We start from the raw sequence: 18307 nt of genomic DNA, 5'->3' as shown, positions 1-18307 counted from the left end.
ACTATCACGGAACCTAATACCAACATGCAAAAGAAAAGATGGGCATGTTAGGACCAGAGCCATATGGTTTGCACAGTAGATTGATTTGCTTCCAATCAAGGATTGAGATCTTCTTCTTCTTTTTGGTAATTATCAAGGATTGAGTCCTGTAATATTAACTCTGCACAGTGCACCTGATAATCAGCATGGTAGCAATGACCATTTAACAAATTCTCAAAAACAATAATCATGCAATAAATTATTGAATACACTCTCTGAGGTTATTCTTTAGGTAAGTGGGCTTTAGGTATGATAATGTAAGAGTGGAACTCCAGAGAGAATGGATTGTATCTGCCCTGCCTGGATTCAGACATTTCGAATATGTAGTTTTTATTTTGTTCAAACTCTAACCATACAAAGGAATTGTATTAAATAAGACTATTTACCTTTAATACAAAGATGTCACAATCACTTGTAGCCTTCACATTTAGAATCTGATAGCTTGGATGTGTCACTAAGTTTAGAAAACTTCTTTTGAATTTGTGTCTGGTTAATAGAACAACACAACCACCTAGTTTCACATCCAATGGTCAAGATTAATTGCGACCTTCATGAACCAAATATAAATTATCTTATTGAATACTTTTCCATATATACATTTGAAGTTCTGAACTTAACGATCCAAGCACCGATAAATGTAGCATATTTAGAATCAAGGCTTGTATGACCATTAACGACAATTAGGGAGAATGACCTACTACCCCCTCTCTCATACTTACGGGCCTCGTAGACCCTTGAGTTTGTGTAAAACCCTTGGTCCCCCAAAGTTTATAAAAAAGGGACCAGCACCCCCTTTTCCATCATTTACCACACGTTATTCACCAAAAACAACCATTTCTCAAAAGAAATGACATAGTGATCCAAATTTCAAAACAAAATGAGAGAACCCCAAAATCATCCCTATCATGCGTCTCTTCCCGTCTCACCCCATGACTCTCTCACACCACCCTTCTCATAGCTCTCCTCTCCACCATTTTTAAGTTTTTCCTCTCTCTACGTTAGACCCAATAAAAATAATGATAAATAAATAAAATTGAAATCGATAAACAATTTATTCGGATTTGTCCTTAAATTACACGAGGGACCTAATGTTCCATACCAAATCTTATAGACCAAGTCATCCGATGATAGGCTATCTTGAGAGTCCTTTTGGTGAATCTTCTTCACCTCTTTTATATTTTTCTCTTTTCTAGAGGGGTTAACCTCATTTTATAGAGAACACATTTATTTAGTAACTTTCACATCTATGGTCTATAGGAGTTGAGATCCAAGTGTAACTCCTGCTTTAATTCCCTTAAGTGCAACTAATTAAGATTAACTAGTTGTCACCAAACTGTTAATCCTATGTAATGAGCTAAACCTATCATTAGTTCAATAATGGCTCATATAATAGGATGTCATCCAAACATTCCCACAATTTACAAGAAATCCAAACACACCACTGGGTTTTTACCTCCAGTGATATATCTTATTAAAACTAAAAAATGGATCAATGTATATGGCATTGCCTCATGTTAACCACATGGGATGTCACATATATTTTAATATGGCTTTTGTATCATTTTTGAAAAGATAAATTTTTGAGAGAAAAGTGCATGATGGGCTACATTTCCAACAACTCCCACTTGGCCTGAAGGCCCTTTAACATCTTGTACATGGCATTGCCTCATGCTTTCTACATGAGATTTCACATATACACTGCCAATGTGGTCAAACACCACACTTGAATTTCTTGGCCTCAATGATTTTATATATGGCATTGTCTCATGCTACCTGCATGGGATTTCTCATATACCTTACCATAAGGGTCTATACCAAGCTTGAATTTTTTAGTCTCGATGATCTTATATATGACATTGCCTCATGCTACTTGTATAGGATTTCATATATACCCTGCCAATATGGTCAAACACCACACTTGGATTTATTGGCCTCAATGGTTTTGTATAAGGCATTGCCTCATGCTACCTACTTGATATTTTTCATATAGCTTACGAATGTGGTCATATACCACACTTAAATTTCCTGGCCTCAATAACCTTGTATTTGGTATTGCCTTATGCTACCTGCATGGGATTTTTCATATACCTTACCAGAGTAGTCATACACCACACTTAGATTTCATGGCTTCAATAACTTCATATATGGCATTGCCTCATGCTACTTGCATGGGATTTCACATATACCCACCCAATGTGGTCAAACACTACACTTGGATTTTTTGGCCTTAATAATTTTGTATATGACATTGCCTCATACTACTTGCATAGGAATTCTCATATACCTTATCAATTATTCATCAACAAGTTGAATTTTATTTACATCTATCTTTTAACCAAGAGAAAAAAAAAAGAAAAGGCTTATTGCTTTCGCTTGTTTCTTAAACATGTCGTCCACAACTAGTTTTTAAGTCCAACGCTTAGATTCAGATCATAGGTCAAAATAATAAAAGCAATAATAATTTGACAAAGTTATTGGTGTTATTATATACATAAAGAAATCTTTAAGTGGTCTCAACCTAAACAATAATAAAAGGAAGAAATTTAATATCACTTCTTTTTGACATGTTCAATAAGTTTCAAATCGATGATGTTATCAAACTATTCAATAATAGGTCCCACTATTCTCAATATGTGGTTGTCATCATAATAACAAAAAATAGTCCAATATAGTCTAGCATGCTACATCAGTAATTGCTCTTTCTTAACGTGCGTTTATAATTATAGAGCTAACAAATTTAATTCTAATTTGGTAAATGATGATTTACTCCCACTATCTAATGAAGAGTAACTTAATTTTTTAAAAAAAAGGACTGGACATTGATTTGTATTCATTTCATGTTATTAAGATAAAATAGAATGTCAACAAATTTCTAATTTAAGGCAATAAAGAAGTTACTACAAAAGCGTTGTAATTGAAACCTATCAAATTCTAATTTAAGGCAATAAAAAACTTACTATAGATGCTTTATAATTGAAACTTGCAAAATTCTAATTTAAAGCAATAAAGAACTTACAACAAATGCTTTATAATTGAAACATATCAAATTTTAATTTGAGGCAATAAAAAACCTTATCACAAATGCTTTATAATTGAAATCTGCCAAATTCTAATTTAAGGCAATAAAGAATTTACCACAGATGCTTTATAATTGGAACTTGTTAAATTCTAATTTAAGGCGATAAAGAATTCACCATAGATGCTTTATAATTGAAACCTGCCAAAAGATTCCCACAAAGCATATTTAAGAACTTACTACAAATGTTTTATAATTGAAACCTGCCATTTAAGCAAATATGAAGTTCCAGCCAGCTACAAAACACATCCAGGAATCGGACTTGGCTAACCAGCAAAGTAATATGCATCATAATTGGTTTTTGCTCCATTTTCTGATGACATAATGGATGGCAATTCTTGATTTTTGTAAACTGTTCAACCATGCAGCACTGAAAATACCATAAGCCAGAAACGAGCTCCCATCTGAGCCAAATTCACTAAGTAGATAGGAACTTAATGTCAATTCCTTACAAACTTCGATTGGCCATGATCTCAAATTGATAGGTGATTTAGGACTAAAAGAAACCAATGATCTCTTAACAAGCTTAAGATCAAATTTCACCAATGCAAGGCGATAGAAGGCCACAAGCCGTGTTGGTTTCAAACTCTCTGCACTTTTCAGAAACTTCTTTAGAAGCACCAGCAATTGTTGTTGGGCAGACAAGGAAGAACCCCTACAAATATCATCCCCAGGTGAATACGTGGAGCCCATCATTCCAGTTGTTGTTGAGACTCCTTTATAAACTAAAAGGTTACAAACAACTACCATGGAGTATACAAGGCAGGGATCATCATGATTCTGCTGAGAAATCCATATTGCTTCAGTTAATGCGTCTATGGCTTGATTAGGATGCCCAAAATGACTATGCATGATGCCCAAGCACAAAAGGCTTGTCTCATATTGCAAATAGTATGCATGATGCAGTTCTTTAGGATAGCTTCAAAAGCATTCATTGGAAATCTGGGGCCAGCTTTTGAAGCTTCTTTACAATGGCTTCAAAAGCATTCATTGGAAACAAATTGGGATGCCTCTCTATGAGATCTACTTGGTCTCTCAATTAACTTTGCTATGATATTATTGTTAATGAAAATAATAATGAATAAATAAATTTGAAATCGATAAACAATTTACTTAGATCTATCCTTAAATCACACAAGGGACTTAAAGTTCCATACCAAATCCTATAGACCGAACCATCCGGTGACAGACTACATTGAGAGTCCTCTTGGTGAATCTTCTGGATCTCTTTTCTAGAGGGGTTAACCTCCTTTTATAGTGAACACATTTATTTAGTAACTCTTACATTCATGGTTTATAGGAGTTGAGATCCAAGTGTAGCTCCTGTCATAATTTCTTTGAGTGCAGCTAATTAGGATTAACAAGTTGCCATCAAACTGTTAATCCTATGTAATGAGCTAAACCTGTCATTAGTCCACTAATGACTCATATAATAGGATATCATCCAAGCATTCTCACAATTTGCAAAGAATCCAAACACACCACTGGGTTTTTCTTCCAGTGATACTTGGTTTTTCTCTTCAATGATACATCCTATTAAAGCTCAAAAATAGATCAATGTATATGGTATTGCCTCATGTTAACCACATAAGATTTCACATATACTTCACTATGGCTTTTGTACCGTTATTGAAAAACTAAATTTTCCAGAGAAAATGGCATGATAGGTCACATTTCCAACACTCTACTCCCTCCCCAAGCTCTATACTCCCTCCACTCCTACTCTCTCTCATTGTTAACAAATGAATAATGGCTTTCTCTCTCTAAAGTATCCTAAAAAATTAGGGTTCTACATAAAACAAAATCATATCTCTCTCATCTCTCAAAGCTGTCCGTAAATTAGGTGTTTTAGAGGTGGATTCGAGATATGTTGATTACTAAAGTCAATTCTTATTAATGTGTTCTCCAACTAGTTTTTTCACCTTTATTTTGTATTCAAAATTTTCAGTTGTCTATCAAACACTTCTTATTAATTTGTTCTTACTCATTTATTTGAAGGACAACTGTAGTAGCCTTAGTTGTAACTTTCTTTTCATTTTTCACAATATCAGCAGAAGTTGTGTTTCATAGCATTCTACCTACAACTACATCCTTACCAATTGTGACTGATACTTGTTAATGAGGGAGATTTAACCAATTTTCCTTTGTAAAAAACAATTAGTAATAAAGATTGATAGTTTTTGTTATTCTCCTAATGGAATGTGTGATTTTTCCACTGAAACAAAACTCGTTCAAGAAGCATCAACGATTCGGGTTTAGGACTTTGGGAGTCAACGATTCGGAGTTTAGGATTTTAGGGTGTAGCATTGGATAGAAGAGAAATTAAAAGCCCAAAAATTCTAAAAATAGATAAATATCAATAAGTCCGTACCTGATTTAGAGAGAGAGAGAGGGGGGGGGAGGGAAGAGAAAGCTGACATGGCTCCTGCTGGAGCAAACTGTAGAATTACTTCCTCGAGCAAAAAACCCACGTCCCAGGATTTGTGAAGCGGTTTATAAAAGAAGCAACGGTAAACCAGAATTTTGGCGGGAGACGAAGCTCAATTAATTTGAGGCCTTTTTTTGTGCCCTAATTTGTTGAACAAATGAAGAAGACAGAGTGAGAATGTCCATTTTAATGGTGGGAGGTCACTTTGGTTTCAGTTTCTTCTTCATTTTTGCCCTGATTTTTCTTTCTTCTCTCTTTGACATCAGAGGTAGGTTAATCTTCTCTCTCATTTTTGCCCTGATTTTTTTGTTTTTCTCTTTGATTTTTTCTTCTTCTTCTCTCTCTATTCCTCTCTCTCTCTCTCTCTCTCTGCACCATTTTTAATCAATGAATGTCTGTGGTTTGACATTTAAACGAGTTAACATGCCAGGACAAATGGTGTGAAATGAAGACTACTGTGTTGTTTTAGGTTTTTGAAGGTTTTTTATGGAATACAGAGTTGAAGTGTTTCTGGTTTGTCTTCTGCTATGTTAGGAAGATATCCTGCGAGTAAAATGAGGGATTCAACTGTTTTATTTGCTTTTCAAATATGAGATTTTATTTGCTATGATTGAGTGATCGTTGTTCCTTAACTGGTTCAAATTTTGAAATTTAAAATTCTTGAATTAATTTGCATAAACAAAATTCTTCTTTAAGAATAATTGTGAGGTTCATGTAATTTTCAAGGGAAAATAATTGTGGACTAAAACAGTTTTTATGAATTTAATTATGGATAAAATAAGAAAAATTACACAGTAGATGATATAATCCACTGGTTTGTTATCTAAAGTATGAATAGACGTTTCATTTGTAAACAAAATGTTTTTCTCCTTTTTCTTCTTTTTTTTTTTTCTTTTTTAATTTCTTAATTTCCATCCTTTTATATATATAAAAAGATTAACCTGTTGTTTTAAATTTGCACTATGGGTGTCTTATTTGAAGTTTTGAGCTCATTCAATGAGAATTACCAGGTTTTTTTATTTATTGATGTTTTTCCTTTTAGCTCAAGGGCCTTCAGTTAATACTATAAAGAAGCTTTCCAACCCTCTTGTTGGTGATGATGGAAGAGTTTACACATGTATGGAAAATAACTTTATTGCATTCGAAAGCAATGGTTCCGTTGCATGGACAACTCGGCTTAATCATACTTGCCATGAGGATTTATCTCCGGTTCGTGATGCTACAGGAAAGGTAATAAGTTGGAACTTTTCCTTCTCAGTTAATTGAGAATTATTAGTATTTTCAATAGATATTTTATCTATTAAGAGTTAAGACGAATTATAAATTCACAACAAATAGGATTCTTAATCGATCCAATATGGTTTAAGGGCTGAATCTAACCAAGCTAGAGGAAAGCGAATATGGGTCGGTTTTCCTTGCCTTATCATATTTTCTAGTTTCATGTTTCATTTAACATTTTCTTTGATATGAGGGTCTTTTAATTAATTTCTTGATTTCTTCCATCCTCTGCCTAAACATGTCTTCTGTAAAGAATATGAATGCATTTTGTATTTGAATTTTGCTTTTATTGATTTTTATTCACATTATTACTTGAAATTTTAGAGCTCTATCCAATTTGAAAAATTGATCTCCTAGCCACATTGATAGCTTTTCATAAACTCAACAGCAGGGGTAGAAGGTGGAATTTATTCAATTTGGCTTTTAAAACAAAGGCAGTTGTGCTTCAGGCCTATGCCTGTTTGCTTTGTGCCATTGCATAGTGAATTAAAGCAAATTTGTTTGACGTGAACTGGGCTGGTTATTTCACTATTCCTAAGAGACGAGCTGGATTCATGAAGATAATTTTTGGTGTCCTTCAGTTATTAGTTTTATTATCTTATTTTTAATTTCAGTGTCTCAATGGTTTTGGTGTTTGGAGCTCTTAATTATCACAAGGAATTGATATTGAGAACATCTACTTTCATTCTGAAAGGAGGCGTTTATGCTTTTGTCATTGAGTTTATGTATTTTGGGGTACAGAAATTTTTTGTAAGTTAGTCAATTAGGTAAATTAACTTGAGATGATCTGAATATCTGCATACAATTGTTGTATCTTGTGGTTTGCAAAGCTGTTCATTAGACCTGGCAATTTCATGAGTGACATGTTTCAGTGGTTTTTTTATTATGTTCACTGAAACGTGATCTTTCTATTTAATAGAATAAAGAACCAAGTGTAGATTCTATGTCAATTAACATCATTTTTGGCAGATATATGTGGTTGCCGAAAATCAGGTTGTGGTAATTAGCCCCCCAAGCAATAGGACCTCCCAAACCTTTGCAGAAGATTTTTTTAATGATGAGCAGTCGTCAAATGAGATAATTGGGCTTGCAATAAGTTTTTGGGGTTCATCTTTATTTATTAATATAAAAATGCTTGGTCTTTTTGCATTCATGATTGATGGCACCTCTCTGTGGAGTGTTGGACCTGTGTTGCATCAATCAGGTTATCCTCAAGGCTGCAAAAGCAATGAGACATCTTGCTATTTTGCCTCAACCCCTGTTGTTGATCAATGTGAAGGAAGTGTTTATGTAAGTTCTACTTCTTATATATTTCCTTTTGTGAGTCCCATTGTATCATGAATGTAGCCAAAAACAACAAAAAACAAAAGGAATTTGATGATGCTGCTCTAGAATCAATAGTCAGAAACTTGAACTCAGTTGATGTGATTCAATTTAACAAAAGTCAAAACCTTGTCAAAAATTAAACTTTCAAAACTAGATAACAAATGAAAGATTAACTTTGCTTATTTAGTGAGACTGATTCCAAAAAACTTGATAAAACCGATGTTAGTTTAACTTGACCAATTGGTGAGCTAATTAAAGTTAGGCTCCTGATGAGTTTTTAGATAATGTTGGCGATGATGTTCCATTGCTTCGTCTTTATTTTGTTTGTTGATATGTCATTATCTTTTTTCTTTTTTGGTAGAGTCATGGCTATGGTTCAAACCCATATTACAAACCAAAAAACGTTCATGTCACAAATGCATCTTGAATGTGCATGTATCTTCTATGGCATGAAAATTCTCCAAATGGTGCTTGTAGATTCATGGATGTCATTTATCTAGATATGGTCAATATTGATCATGATTGTGAACAACAAGCCTCTCGTTTGTCTAATGTTGTCTTTGTCAATTACTAATTCTGGATCAGTCATCTTAAGCAAAGATAGCAAAACACAGACACGGAAAAGCCCATGAACATATGATTATTTTTTTAGCCTTAACAATGAGTTTTCAATTCCTTGCTAGGGAAATAGATATGGGGGGACTGGATTCTTAATGTGTGTGTTTGGCAGTCCTCATCTTTTGCTAATGTATCAGCAGATCACAAATTCAGAAGGACAAGTGTATTCCTTTTCTGCTTTGAAGCCATACATCAATTGGATCCAAGATTTTAGCACTATAGACAAACTTATCACTGTAACATCTGGAAACAATGGTCGTGTATATCTTGCATTCCCAAGAAGGGCAATTTTGATGGCATTGGATGCTACTAATGGATACATTTTATGGGAAGAAACAATTGGTCCATTAAGAACCCAGGATTGCTCTCCTGTTGTCGATTCTTCAGGTAAATCCATAACCATCATGATATTATTTGATTGTGGTTATGACTCATAAGTGAACCAATGTTATCTTACGTTCATATGGGTCTATATGGCTATTCTTACTCTTCTAGTTATTGTTTACAAATAGGGTGGGTGTCTATTGGCTCACTGGATGGATTTGTGTACGTTGTATCACCAACTGGTGTTATCAAGAAGCATCTAGAAGAAACTGCCCCTAATGCAGTGGTTCAAGTGAATCCTATCCTTGATTGCTCTGGACGTGCAGTTTATGTTGCACAATTAAGAACTAAGTCAAAGAAAGAACACAACATTGGTGGATCTACTTATACATCGGCTTTGCAGCCTGTAAAGCTGGTGTTTAGTAAACTTCTTCCAGCTACTGGAAAGGTTTATTTCACAGCAGAGTATCCTGGTCAGTAAAACTTCTATATTGAGTTTAATGCATAAATGCGTGAATAGTTTTAAAATTTTATCCCTGAGAGATCAAGTTTTTCAAAGTACAGTAAACATATTCTAACGTATTTTAATTTTTTTACCTCACTAAATTTGCACCTAGGTGATTGAATCAGGTCATATATCATCGTTATGGTCTGATAGCTACTTAAGGCACTTTTTGCTGGATGCAAGGGTTCTTCTTGCTTTTGTATCTTCGGCCAGTGAGTAATTCATGGCTCTGCATTCAGATATTCTTTTATTTATGGTGGGCATAATTTTTACTAGTTAAATGCTTAATGCATATCATTCTGTTTCCTTTCCCCATGGTCATGGAATTAATACGAATGCATTTGTATTACATTACATATACATGCATGCATCACCAATAAAAAATAATATTTGCAGACTTGCACATGTAGAGATTCATATGGATGTGTACCCAGAGTGTTTGTGAAATTTGTATTTTTCTGTACAATATAGTTTTCTGCTCCAGAGTGTCAAGCTTATATAGAAAATGATGTGATGAGAAAAGATGAAGTTGGTGTTGTAGAAACCATGACTGAAGTTCATAATATAGCTGAGAGTTCCTTCTGGATGAGATCTTCTGTTGATTGATCAAGTTTTTACAACCCTTGCATCATTTACTTCTCGGACTAATTAGGAGGCATCAAAATGCAGATATCGGCAACCCATTTCCATGCAAGTCTTCATGTAAGATCTTACTGTTCAAATAACATTAAATCTGGAATTTTATCTATGTTGTCTTTTCATCTTACATTGGTATTTCTGCTCTGGCCTTTATTACCAGATGAAAAGCTTATGTGGGGATGTTCTCATGCTAAACCAAACACACTGAAGATTGCTTTCCCAGGTGACTAAGCTTTTGATAAGAGATATAGACCTATTCCTTTCATCACCTCTTTTGGTTTTGAAGTTAGTGTTGTCATGTGCTCTACAGGCAATGAGAAGAAGACACTTATCTTTCTAGGCTTTCAGTTTTGTGTCGTTATAGTACTTGCTGGGTGTGTCTGGTTCTGTTGCACATTTTGGAACAAACAAAAATTGAAGAAGCAGGGCCTAGGAGGTTTCCTTGAAAAGAGAGTAAGTAATCACACTCTTATCTCATTCCTTAAGAAAGCCGGAATGTTCAGTAGGTTCTTTCCTAATATGAGAACTCTAGACTATTGTCACTTGATTTTCTCATACAATACGAAAAGAAAAAGAAGTAATAGTTTTTTTTTTTGTTCTTTTGATAACTTTTCTCTTTTTTTTGGAAACTATGGACTTTGTATTAAGAGTAAGAGTCTGTACATGTATATTTTGTTTGAGTTATGCCATCCCAATCTCTGATTTTCTCTGCCTTTTTTTGGAGCTTTTTTTTTTCTCTTATCTGAGTTTTTCGTTTGATCTTTAGAAAATGCCCCAAAGGTTCCAAATGTTCTCCAGTTTTTTACTTGAGAAGTAGTTACCAAATGAAAAAAAGATGTTAGGATGTTACGGTCTCATAAATGTTAGAATTGCAGCGCTCTCTCCACTTGAGAAAGAAGATGTGTGATAGGATGATATCAGACTTGGAGAAGAAGATGGATGAGGAAGGTGTGGAGGAAGAACAAGTGATGGACAAGTTAGGAGAAACCATTGCTGAAAGGGAGACAATAGAAGAGAAGTTATCAACAACATATAGCTTGGGAAGAGACACAAGTGGGCGTAGTAATAAGGTTGTTGACAAAGATGAGAAGGGCTACACTTGGTCTCAAAGAAGGGACCAGTCCATGTCCATGTTTCATACAGTGAGTGCGACTTCTTCTTCATCAGAGAAGAATGAACCATTGGTTGAAGAAGAAGAAAGCCAAGATGAATGGAGATCCTTTCCTCTTTGGTATGATGTTGGTGACAAGGGATCAGCGGTGAAAGGCAAGGCACCTGTAAAGTAAGTGTTAAGAGATTAGTTGTGATTTTCATTGCTGTATAGCCAGCCATATTCTTATGTCCCTTAGCATGAGACTTCTTAAATCTTCATTTTCCATTCATAGGCATTGTTAGCTTTCTACTATGCTCTCTCTCTCTCTCTCTCTTTCTCTCTCTCTCTCTCTCTCTCTCTCTCTCTCTCTCTCTCAACTAGTGACACAAAACTTGGGTGAGTCACTTGGACTTGCCCAGCCCAAGTCACTCGGACTCAGCAGGGTGCCAGGTCTGGAGCAATTCACATGGGAACAGACTGAGATGGCTGGTATCCATTCTTTTAATATATTTTTTGCACAGACTCCGCCGACTCTGTCCGAGACTCAGCCATGTCTGTCAGTCAGACTCAGACTTGGCGAGTCCCGACCCAAGTCCATATTTTCTTTCATCGCTCACAGCTAACAAATAGAGTATCAATGATCTCATTTCTGCTCCATCCTGGCAGCGATATGGCAGAGAGCTCATCCAGATTAACAGACTCAACAGGGTTCACAAATCCCTTATTTGAGGAGCCCCAAGAAGTGGTGGATGAATATTTTGAAAAGGAGTTAAAGAATTCGGGCTCATGCTTGAAAAGGAGACGAACACTATCCTGATATGAGAGACTGAGGAACATGACCATTTTCACATGGCAACCTTGTTCTATTTACATGATCTTTGCTAGGATTAGTCATTTCAAATATTTGAAAAGTTTTGTGTACGTCTACTGCTGTATATATGTTTGTGTACATCAACTACTGTACATATGTTCTTACATGGTTTTGTTAATAAACACTACTTGCTAGCTTCTTTTCTAGACCCTGTTTGATAACCTCACAATATGGTGTTGTGGGACTTATATTAATTTTGATGTAAAAGACTCAGTGCCTTGTTTGATTGTCTAAAACATTAGGCTTCAAACTCCGTGATATGCAGCAACAAAAAGAAAGTTAGAACTGAGCATCTGTTAGGATGCTTGTTTTGGGGCCCTTTGGTTATTAGTAGATATTGGGAACCATGAACTGACTTTGTTGATTTTGGTGCTGTAAGTTTATTTAGATATATATTTTGTAACTGGGCAGCTCTTAGATTTATGGGGAACTAAGGTTCATCAATTTTGATCAGGAACTTGGGATGACATTGAATGAAGGTTCTTGCTAGTTTGGAAGAGTGCTGATTAGGTTTCTGAATTCAAGAGCCTAGGTCCTTTACCAAGGAATCTACTATCACTATCCCCATTTACTGGTTGAAAGTTGAAACATTTCCCCACCATATTACAATGATAAGGTACGGCAAGATTTCCAAAATGTTTTGCCCAATGGCAGTAGTATTGAATGTGGAAGCCGCTTTGATTCTCATGACCCCCTGCATCCCTTAGCATAATTTAAAAGCAACAGCTGCTGAATGTTAATTTATTAGTTATTTATGGTTCAATCCTTTCTACAGTACATTAAACTTTAGTAGGAGGACCAGGTGCACGTGGCTGCCATCATTAGTTCGGCTGTATTCATTTCCCTTGGGCATTTTTGTTTCCGTTGGATTAGGATGTTCACATACCAACCACATGCTTGATCTCTTCTCTATATTCTCATCACTTTGTGGATCTTTTCAGATATTGATAATGGGTAATCTAAATTTTCCAGGCTGCAGTAGCTCGTAGCTTCAGCAAAAATATGGACATTTACGACCAGGATATTCATCTTCAACCTCTACAAACGCAAGTTCTTGGTGTTCTGGTCTATTAACTTCCTTCCTGATTTTTTTTTAATTTACTTGAATCAAATTGTGCCACACATTTTCTGACATCGTATCCAATTTGTAGCATATCTGATGCCTTCCTTATTGTCGTTTAGAGTTATGTGAGATTTACTGGAAACATTGTGATTAGACTGTCTTCAGTATTCAACCACTGTCCTTTACAACAATTAGAGATGCTTAAAATCTATAGTTCACAAATTTCTTGTTGGAAAAGTAATCTGCAGAAGTGATAGGCAGGAAACTAACCTGGAAAGGATAAAAAAAATACCACAGCTTTGTGTTTTTGCTCTTTCTCCTCTTTTTCTCACTGCAAGCACTCTCCAAGTTCTCTTCTCTGCCTCTGTGCATCTTCAATGCACTTCAGCTTTCTCTCTTTTTCTCTCCTTTCATCTTCTTCTCTCTGCCGTTTTTGGCAGCTGCTTCAACTTCCCTTCTCTATCTATCCTCCTCTAGCTTCTTTAGTTTCTCCTCCTCCATTTTGTGATTCTTCTGCTCAATCTTTGCCGTTTCTTGCTTAGCAGCTTCTTTCCTCAATTTACGCTCATTTGCCTTCAGTTCTTCAAACCGTTTTGCAGCGTTTAGAGCCTTCACTTTAATGTCCTTGAACAAATTAAGAGCCTTTTCTTGCAACATTATCCAGTACATTCAATGTGGATTATCCATAAACTTAAGGTAGATGGCCCTAAATTATCATGCTTACAAAAAAAAAGTTCGAGCTCAGGTTCTAGCATGAAACATTGCCACAAAAACTATTACCAAGGTTCTTAACTGACAGCCCCATCAACAATCCAAATTGGGAGACAACTACAATTTTCTTGCACAATTTGCAGCTTTCACGCAGTGTGTGTCAGAGACCGAAGGTGCAGGAAGTGTACGAATGTGAACCCCTTATTTGAGGAGCCCCAATAAGTGGTGGATGAATATTTTGAAAAGGAATCAAAGTTGGTTCGTGCTTTAAAGGGAAACGAACACCATCCTGACATGAGAGACTGAGGAACATGACCATTTTAACATGGCAAGAAAAGGAGTCAAAGCATTCGGGTTCATGCTTGAAAAGGAGACGAACACTATCCTGACATGAGAGACTGTGGACCATGACCATTTTAACTTGGCAACCTTGTTCTATATACATGATCGTTGCTAGAATTAATAAATTTCAGGTATTTGAAATGTTTTGTGTGCATCTACTACTGTATATATGTTCTAACATGATTTTGTTGATAGACACTACTTGCTAGCTCCTTTTCTAGACCCTATTTGATAACCTCACAATATGGTGTTGTGGGACTTATATTAATTTTGACATAAAAGGCTCAGTGCCTTGTTTGATTGTCTAAAACAATAAGCTTCAAACTCTAGATAAGGGCCCAATTTCTGTATCCCACAAAATTCAAGTCCCTCTTGAATGACTCCGAAAACTCCTATCTTGTGGCATATTGTTTTTCTTTCATTTAATTGAACGGGATCCAGTATTGCCACTCCCTCTGTCTCCCTCAGAGAGGCTCTCTCTCTCTCTCTCTCTCTCTCTCTCTCTCTCTCTCTCTATCTATCTATCCATCTATATATATATATATATATATATATATATATATATATATATATATATTTGTCTTCTTCTGTTCAAAACAACATTCTCAGTAGAGCCCTTCAAAATTTTTCAAATTAAAAACAAATACCATGCAAGTTGCTGAGAAGGCCCTGATGGTCAACCTGTTTCCTCTCATTAATGATGGGTTCAGCGCACGTCTACACTTTTAGAAGATCCAAATGGTGCCTTAAAACAACATGGCAGAATCATGAGACTAAAACTGTGGTGCTTCTTTAGATTCAATAGCAGATTCCAGCTTGGACCAGCTCCCTAGTAAAAGGGTTGTAAATCAATTTTAAAGCAGTGACCTTTGGTTACAGAACTTATCCTCTTGTTTTCCAAAGCTCTCAATGCGAAGGTAAAAATCAGAATCAGCCCTTTATTATTCTATATCTTATAATAACTTCATACCCACTTATTCGTTTTCATTGTTATTGCTTGTTTTGCTTGCACATCAAGGCCTTTTCTGATTGCCTTTATTGATTGTCTTAATGGAGCATATCTCTTGATTATGATGCCACAAATTTAATGACTGAGTTATTGCAGTGCATTAATGTTTATGGGTGAAACCAATTTATGGTAAAAATATGTTGTTAGACGAAGCTGTGGTTGAACTACAAGAGGATCGTCCAGGTTATTTTCTTTCTTGAACCATCATACATCTCTTGCTAATGAATTCATTGTTATCTAGTTTGGGTTCATACTGTAAGCAACCATTTTTCCTGGAATTGAATATTTCTACAATTTGAGATCAATAAGTACAATGTGAAGCTCACAGGACCACTTTCTATTTCTATCAAAGAATTTCAATGGAGGTTTCTCCTTTACTTTTGACATTGTTCCTAAACAAACTTGCATAAAAGAAGCGAAGTTAGATTTTTGAGACTTGGGTCTGTAGTATTATTTCATTAGGATTACCAAATATGTTGGCAACTCATACTGGCATGAATGACAACATTTTTAAGCATTCTTCAAGTATTTTAGAACAAATATATAATGAATTTGGGGTCTGAAATTGTAACAAAGAATTATATAATCCTGTTAGTTGAAATTTGCAACTTTATTTTTATTAAGTGTATTTGGTTGATAACAGAATATCCCTTATTGTATCTTTGTCTCTCTGAGAATGGCCTGTTTTGATTCCACTTTGAGATAGAACCCACTCCATCACAGCACCCTTTCTTTCTGCCAGAAACTCCTTTTATATTGCTCATTAATCTGGCAAAGTTCCCTCTTTTCTGCAGAACTCCTGAACAAATGGACTGATGGAGTTCTATCAGTCTTTTAGAAGATCAGAGTGCTTTTAATAGGATAATCTGCCCTCTAATTCTTGCAAGGAAGGAATAGGGATTCCTGGATTATTATCCACAAGAGAGCCTTCCATGGTGAAAATTCTATAGAAGGCAAGGAAAGGGTCTGTTGCATCGAAAGTTGAACTATGTTCTCATCATCGTGTTTCATGGCTCTGAACCAAAGTTCACGTTAGTTATATAGCTGATAAGGAAAAGTAAAGAAAAACACATGGACCTATCACCTTTGAATTTTGGCAGAGAGACAAAAGGGAGTTCTTTTTTTTTTTTTTAATTTGCGAACTTATACTGTTTTCTTTCTTCATAGCTATCAATGAATTCTGATGCAAAGAAGATCTTATCTAGGACAATTGTGCATGCTTTTCACTTTTGGATGGTGCAACTTGGGCTTTTTGTTTTTTTTTGCAGATGAATCAAACGGTTGCTATCAAAAAGCTCGATTGCGGAAGCAAGGGAAGGCATAAATATTACTGCACTAAGAAAAACTAAATAGCTCAAGGATCGTAATGTAATTGAGTAATAGATGCTTATACTCACAAAGGAAATCTGCGTCTTATCTTAAAGTTCATGGAGAGTGATCCTGAAGCTGTCATTTTGAGATCACAACATTGACCTTTAACCAACTGATATAAAGTCATGCGTGCAGATGATGCTTAAGGGCCTTGCTTATTGTTACAGAAACTGAGTCGTGAACAGGTGATTTATTTCCATGGGAATGCGTCTCTGTCAAATGTGTTATTGTAATAATTAAGTCAGAAATTAATTGTATTTTGACTATTATTTTTGCCTCAACTTATGTTTTGGAAGTAACTATTGAACTATCTGAGCATGCAGGGACATGACTTATTAATGGGAGCTGCCGGGTAATTGAAACTTGCAGACTCCGGTTTGGCTCACATAGATGTGAGCCTGGATTGCAAATCCCTTCAAGGTTTGAATTTGCCTTCCTCAGATGAAATATGAGTTTGTTATTTTAAAGATGACAGTGCATAGATTTACTGTGCTCCACTGTACAGATTTTATTGGCTTTCCTCTGTGAACTCTTATTACTATTGTATAGAGTGGGGCCTTAGACTTGTATGCCTAAAATTTTGGAAAACTGAACAATTAATTGACAAAAAGATGTCCAATTGCTACTTGTTCTACTCAACATGCATGGATATGCATATCCAATAAAAATATTGAACCGTATTTTTGTGTTGTCAAAAGACTATATCTTTGCACAGGAGCATATCGTCCATTCATTCACTGAAGTAAAATCCTACATAGGAGTATGTTTATGACCCCAAATTATGAGGATGTAACCTCCTTACCTAGTGACTAACCTCAACAAAGGAAAAAAAAAAATGCACTCCACATGTCGCTTGAAGAAACATCCTAAACTTGGATAGAGACCATTCAATTTTGGATAGGCAAGTCAAGCATTCAGGAACTCAACATCCAATTGATTTTTGTAAAAGATACTTTTGTAGTGATTCTGAAGTGGATACCAAATTTTTTTATTAGAAAAGATCCTCTAAGCTAGTATAGGGGGTAACCATATAGCGTGCTGCAATAGGAGTAACACATATGATTTCTTCAGTATTTGAGACCATTCACAATGTCATCTCTAGGTTATTCCTTCCTTGAATCAAGCAAATCGAGGCGTAACCATGACTCCATTTAGAATGTCATGGTCTATGAGGAATACAAGAAGGAAAATCCAGCCCAAGCATCTCAAGAAGGGGACAGTGAAGATGCAAATGATTCATATCTTCGTTCTACAAATACCAGCCTCGAGCTGCATAGTTTGTTGGATGATTAACGGTATTAGGTTAGATTATATAGGTTTATCATGTCTCCTTTTGTTATTTTGATGGATAACATTTACTCTTTAAACCCGAAATACCATTCTTTCTAAATACTTCAACCTTTGTCAGTAAACAAACTCTCCAAAATACAGTGTCAAATTCTATATTTCTACCTCTAGATACATTTTAGGATATTGAGGTTGAAAAATTACAAGTATTTCAATCTTCAAGTATCCAAAAAAAGAACCACAAAGCCTTCAAGACAACATGTAAATCCACTTGCCTGTGCTTTCACAGTTCTCCATGCACACTGTGTTCATGCTTCAGGAGTCTCA

General features: G+C 35.5%; 1 protein-coding gene across 13 annotated transcripts; it reads left to right on the top strand.

Moving 5' to 3' along the window:
• Positions 1-5112: 5112 nt before the first annotated feature.
• Positions 5113-17319, top strand: GEX3 (gamete-expressed 3). 13 transcript variants are annotated; one of them, XR_016044402.1, is made up of 14 exons: positions 5113-5811; positions 6586-6773; positions 7791-8111; positions 8906-9152; positions 9278-9562; positions 9720-9806; positions 10264-10296; positions 10394-10456; positions 10544-10686; positions 11109-11515; positions 13170-13262; positions 15419-15505; positions 16591-16878; positions 17017-17319. XR_016044402.1 is itself a non-coding variant. In XM_020671740.2 (11 exons), exons 1-11 carry the CDS (start codon positions 5721-5723, stop codon positions 16592-16594), a joined length of 1869 nt encoding a protein of 622 aa, XP_020527399.2. In that variant the 5' UTR covers positions 5113-5720; the 3' UTR covers positions 16595-17319. The 13 variants fall into 13 exon arrangements, 6 of the variants coding, with proteins under 6 accessions (XP_020527399.2, XP_020527396.2, XP_088708046.1 ...); XR_016044403.1 differs by lacking the exon at positions 15419-15505; XR_002282158.2 differs by lacking the exons at positions 13170-13262; positions 15419-15505.
• The last annotated feature ends 988 nt before the right edge of the window (positions 17320-18307 follow it).

This window comes from Amborella trichopoda, chromosome 11, assembly GCF_054954075.1.
Source record: "Amborella trichopoda isolate Santa Cruz 75 chromosome 11, AtrichopodaSantaCruz75HAP2 v2.0, whole genome shotgun sequence".
In the NCBI taxonomy this organism is placed as follows: Eukaryota; Viridiplantae; Streptophyta; class Magnoliopsida; order Amborellales; family Amborellaceae; genus Amborella; species Amborella trichopoda.
This window is presented reverse-complemented; position numbering and strand designations above follow the sequence as displayed.

Bases quoted from the DNA above. Each gene is read 5' to 3' on its own strand.
- GEX3 (XM_020671737.2), top strand. From the start codon at position 5,721: ATGTCCATTTTAATGGTGGGAGGTCACTTTGGTTTCAGTTTCTTCTTC. The intron at 5,812-6,585 runs GTAGGTTAATCT...TTTTCCTTTTAG, and splicing joins TTCTCTCTTTGACATCAGAG to CTCAAGGGCCTTCAGTTAAT. The intron at 9,563-9,719 runs GTCAGTAAAACT...TGATTGAATCAG, and splicing joins TTTCACAGCAGAGTATCCTG to GTCATATATCATCGTTATGG.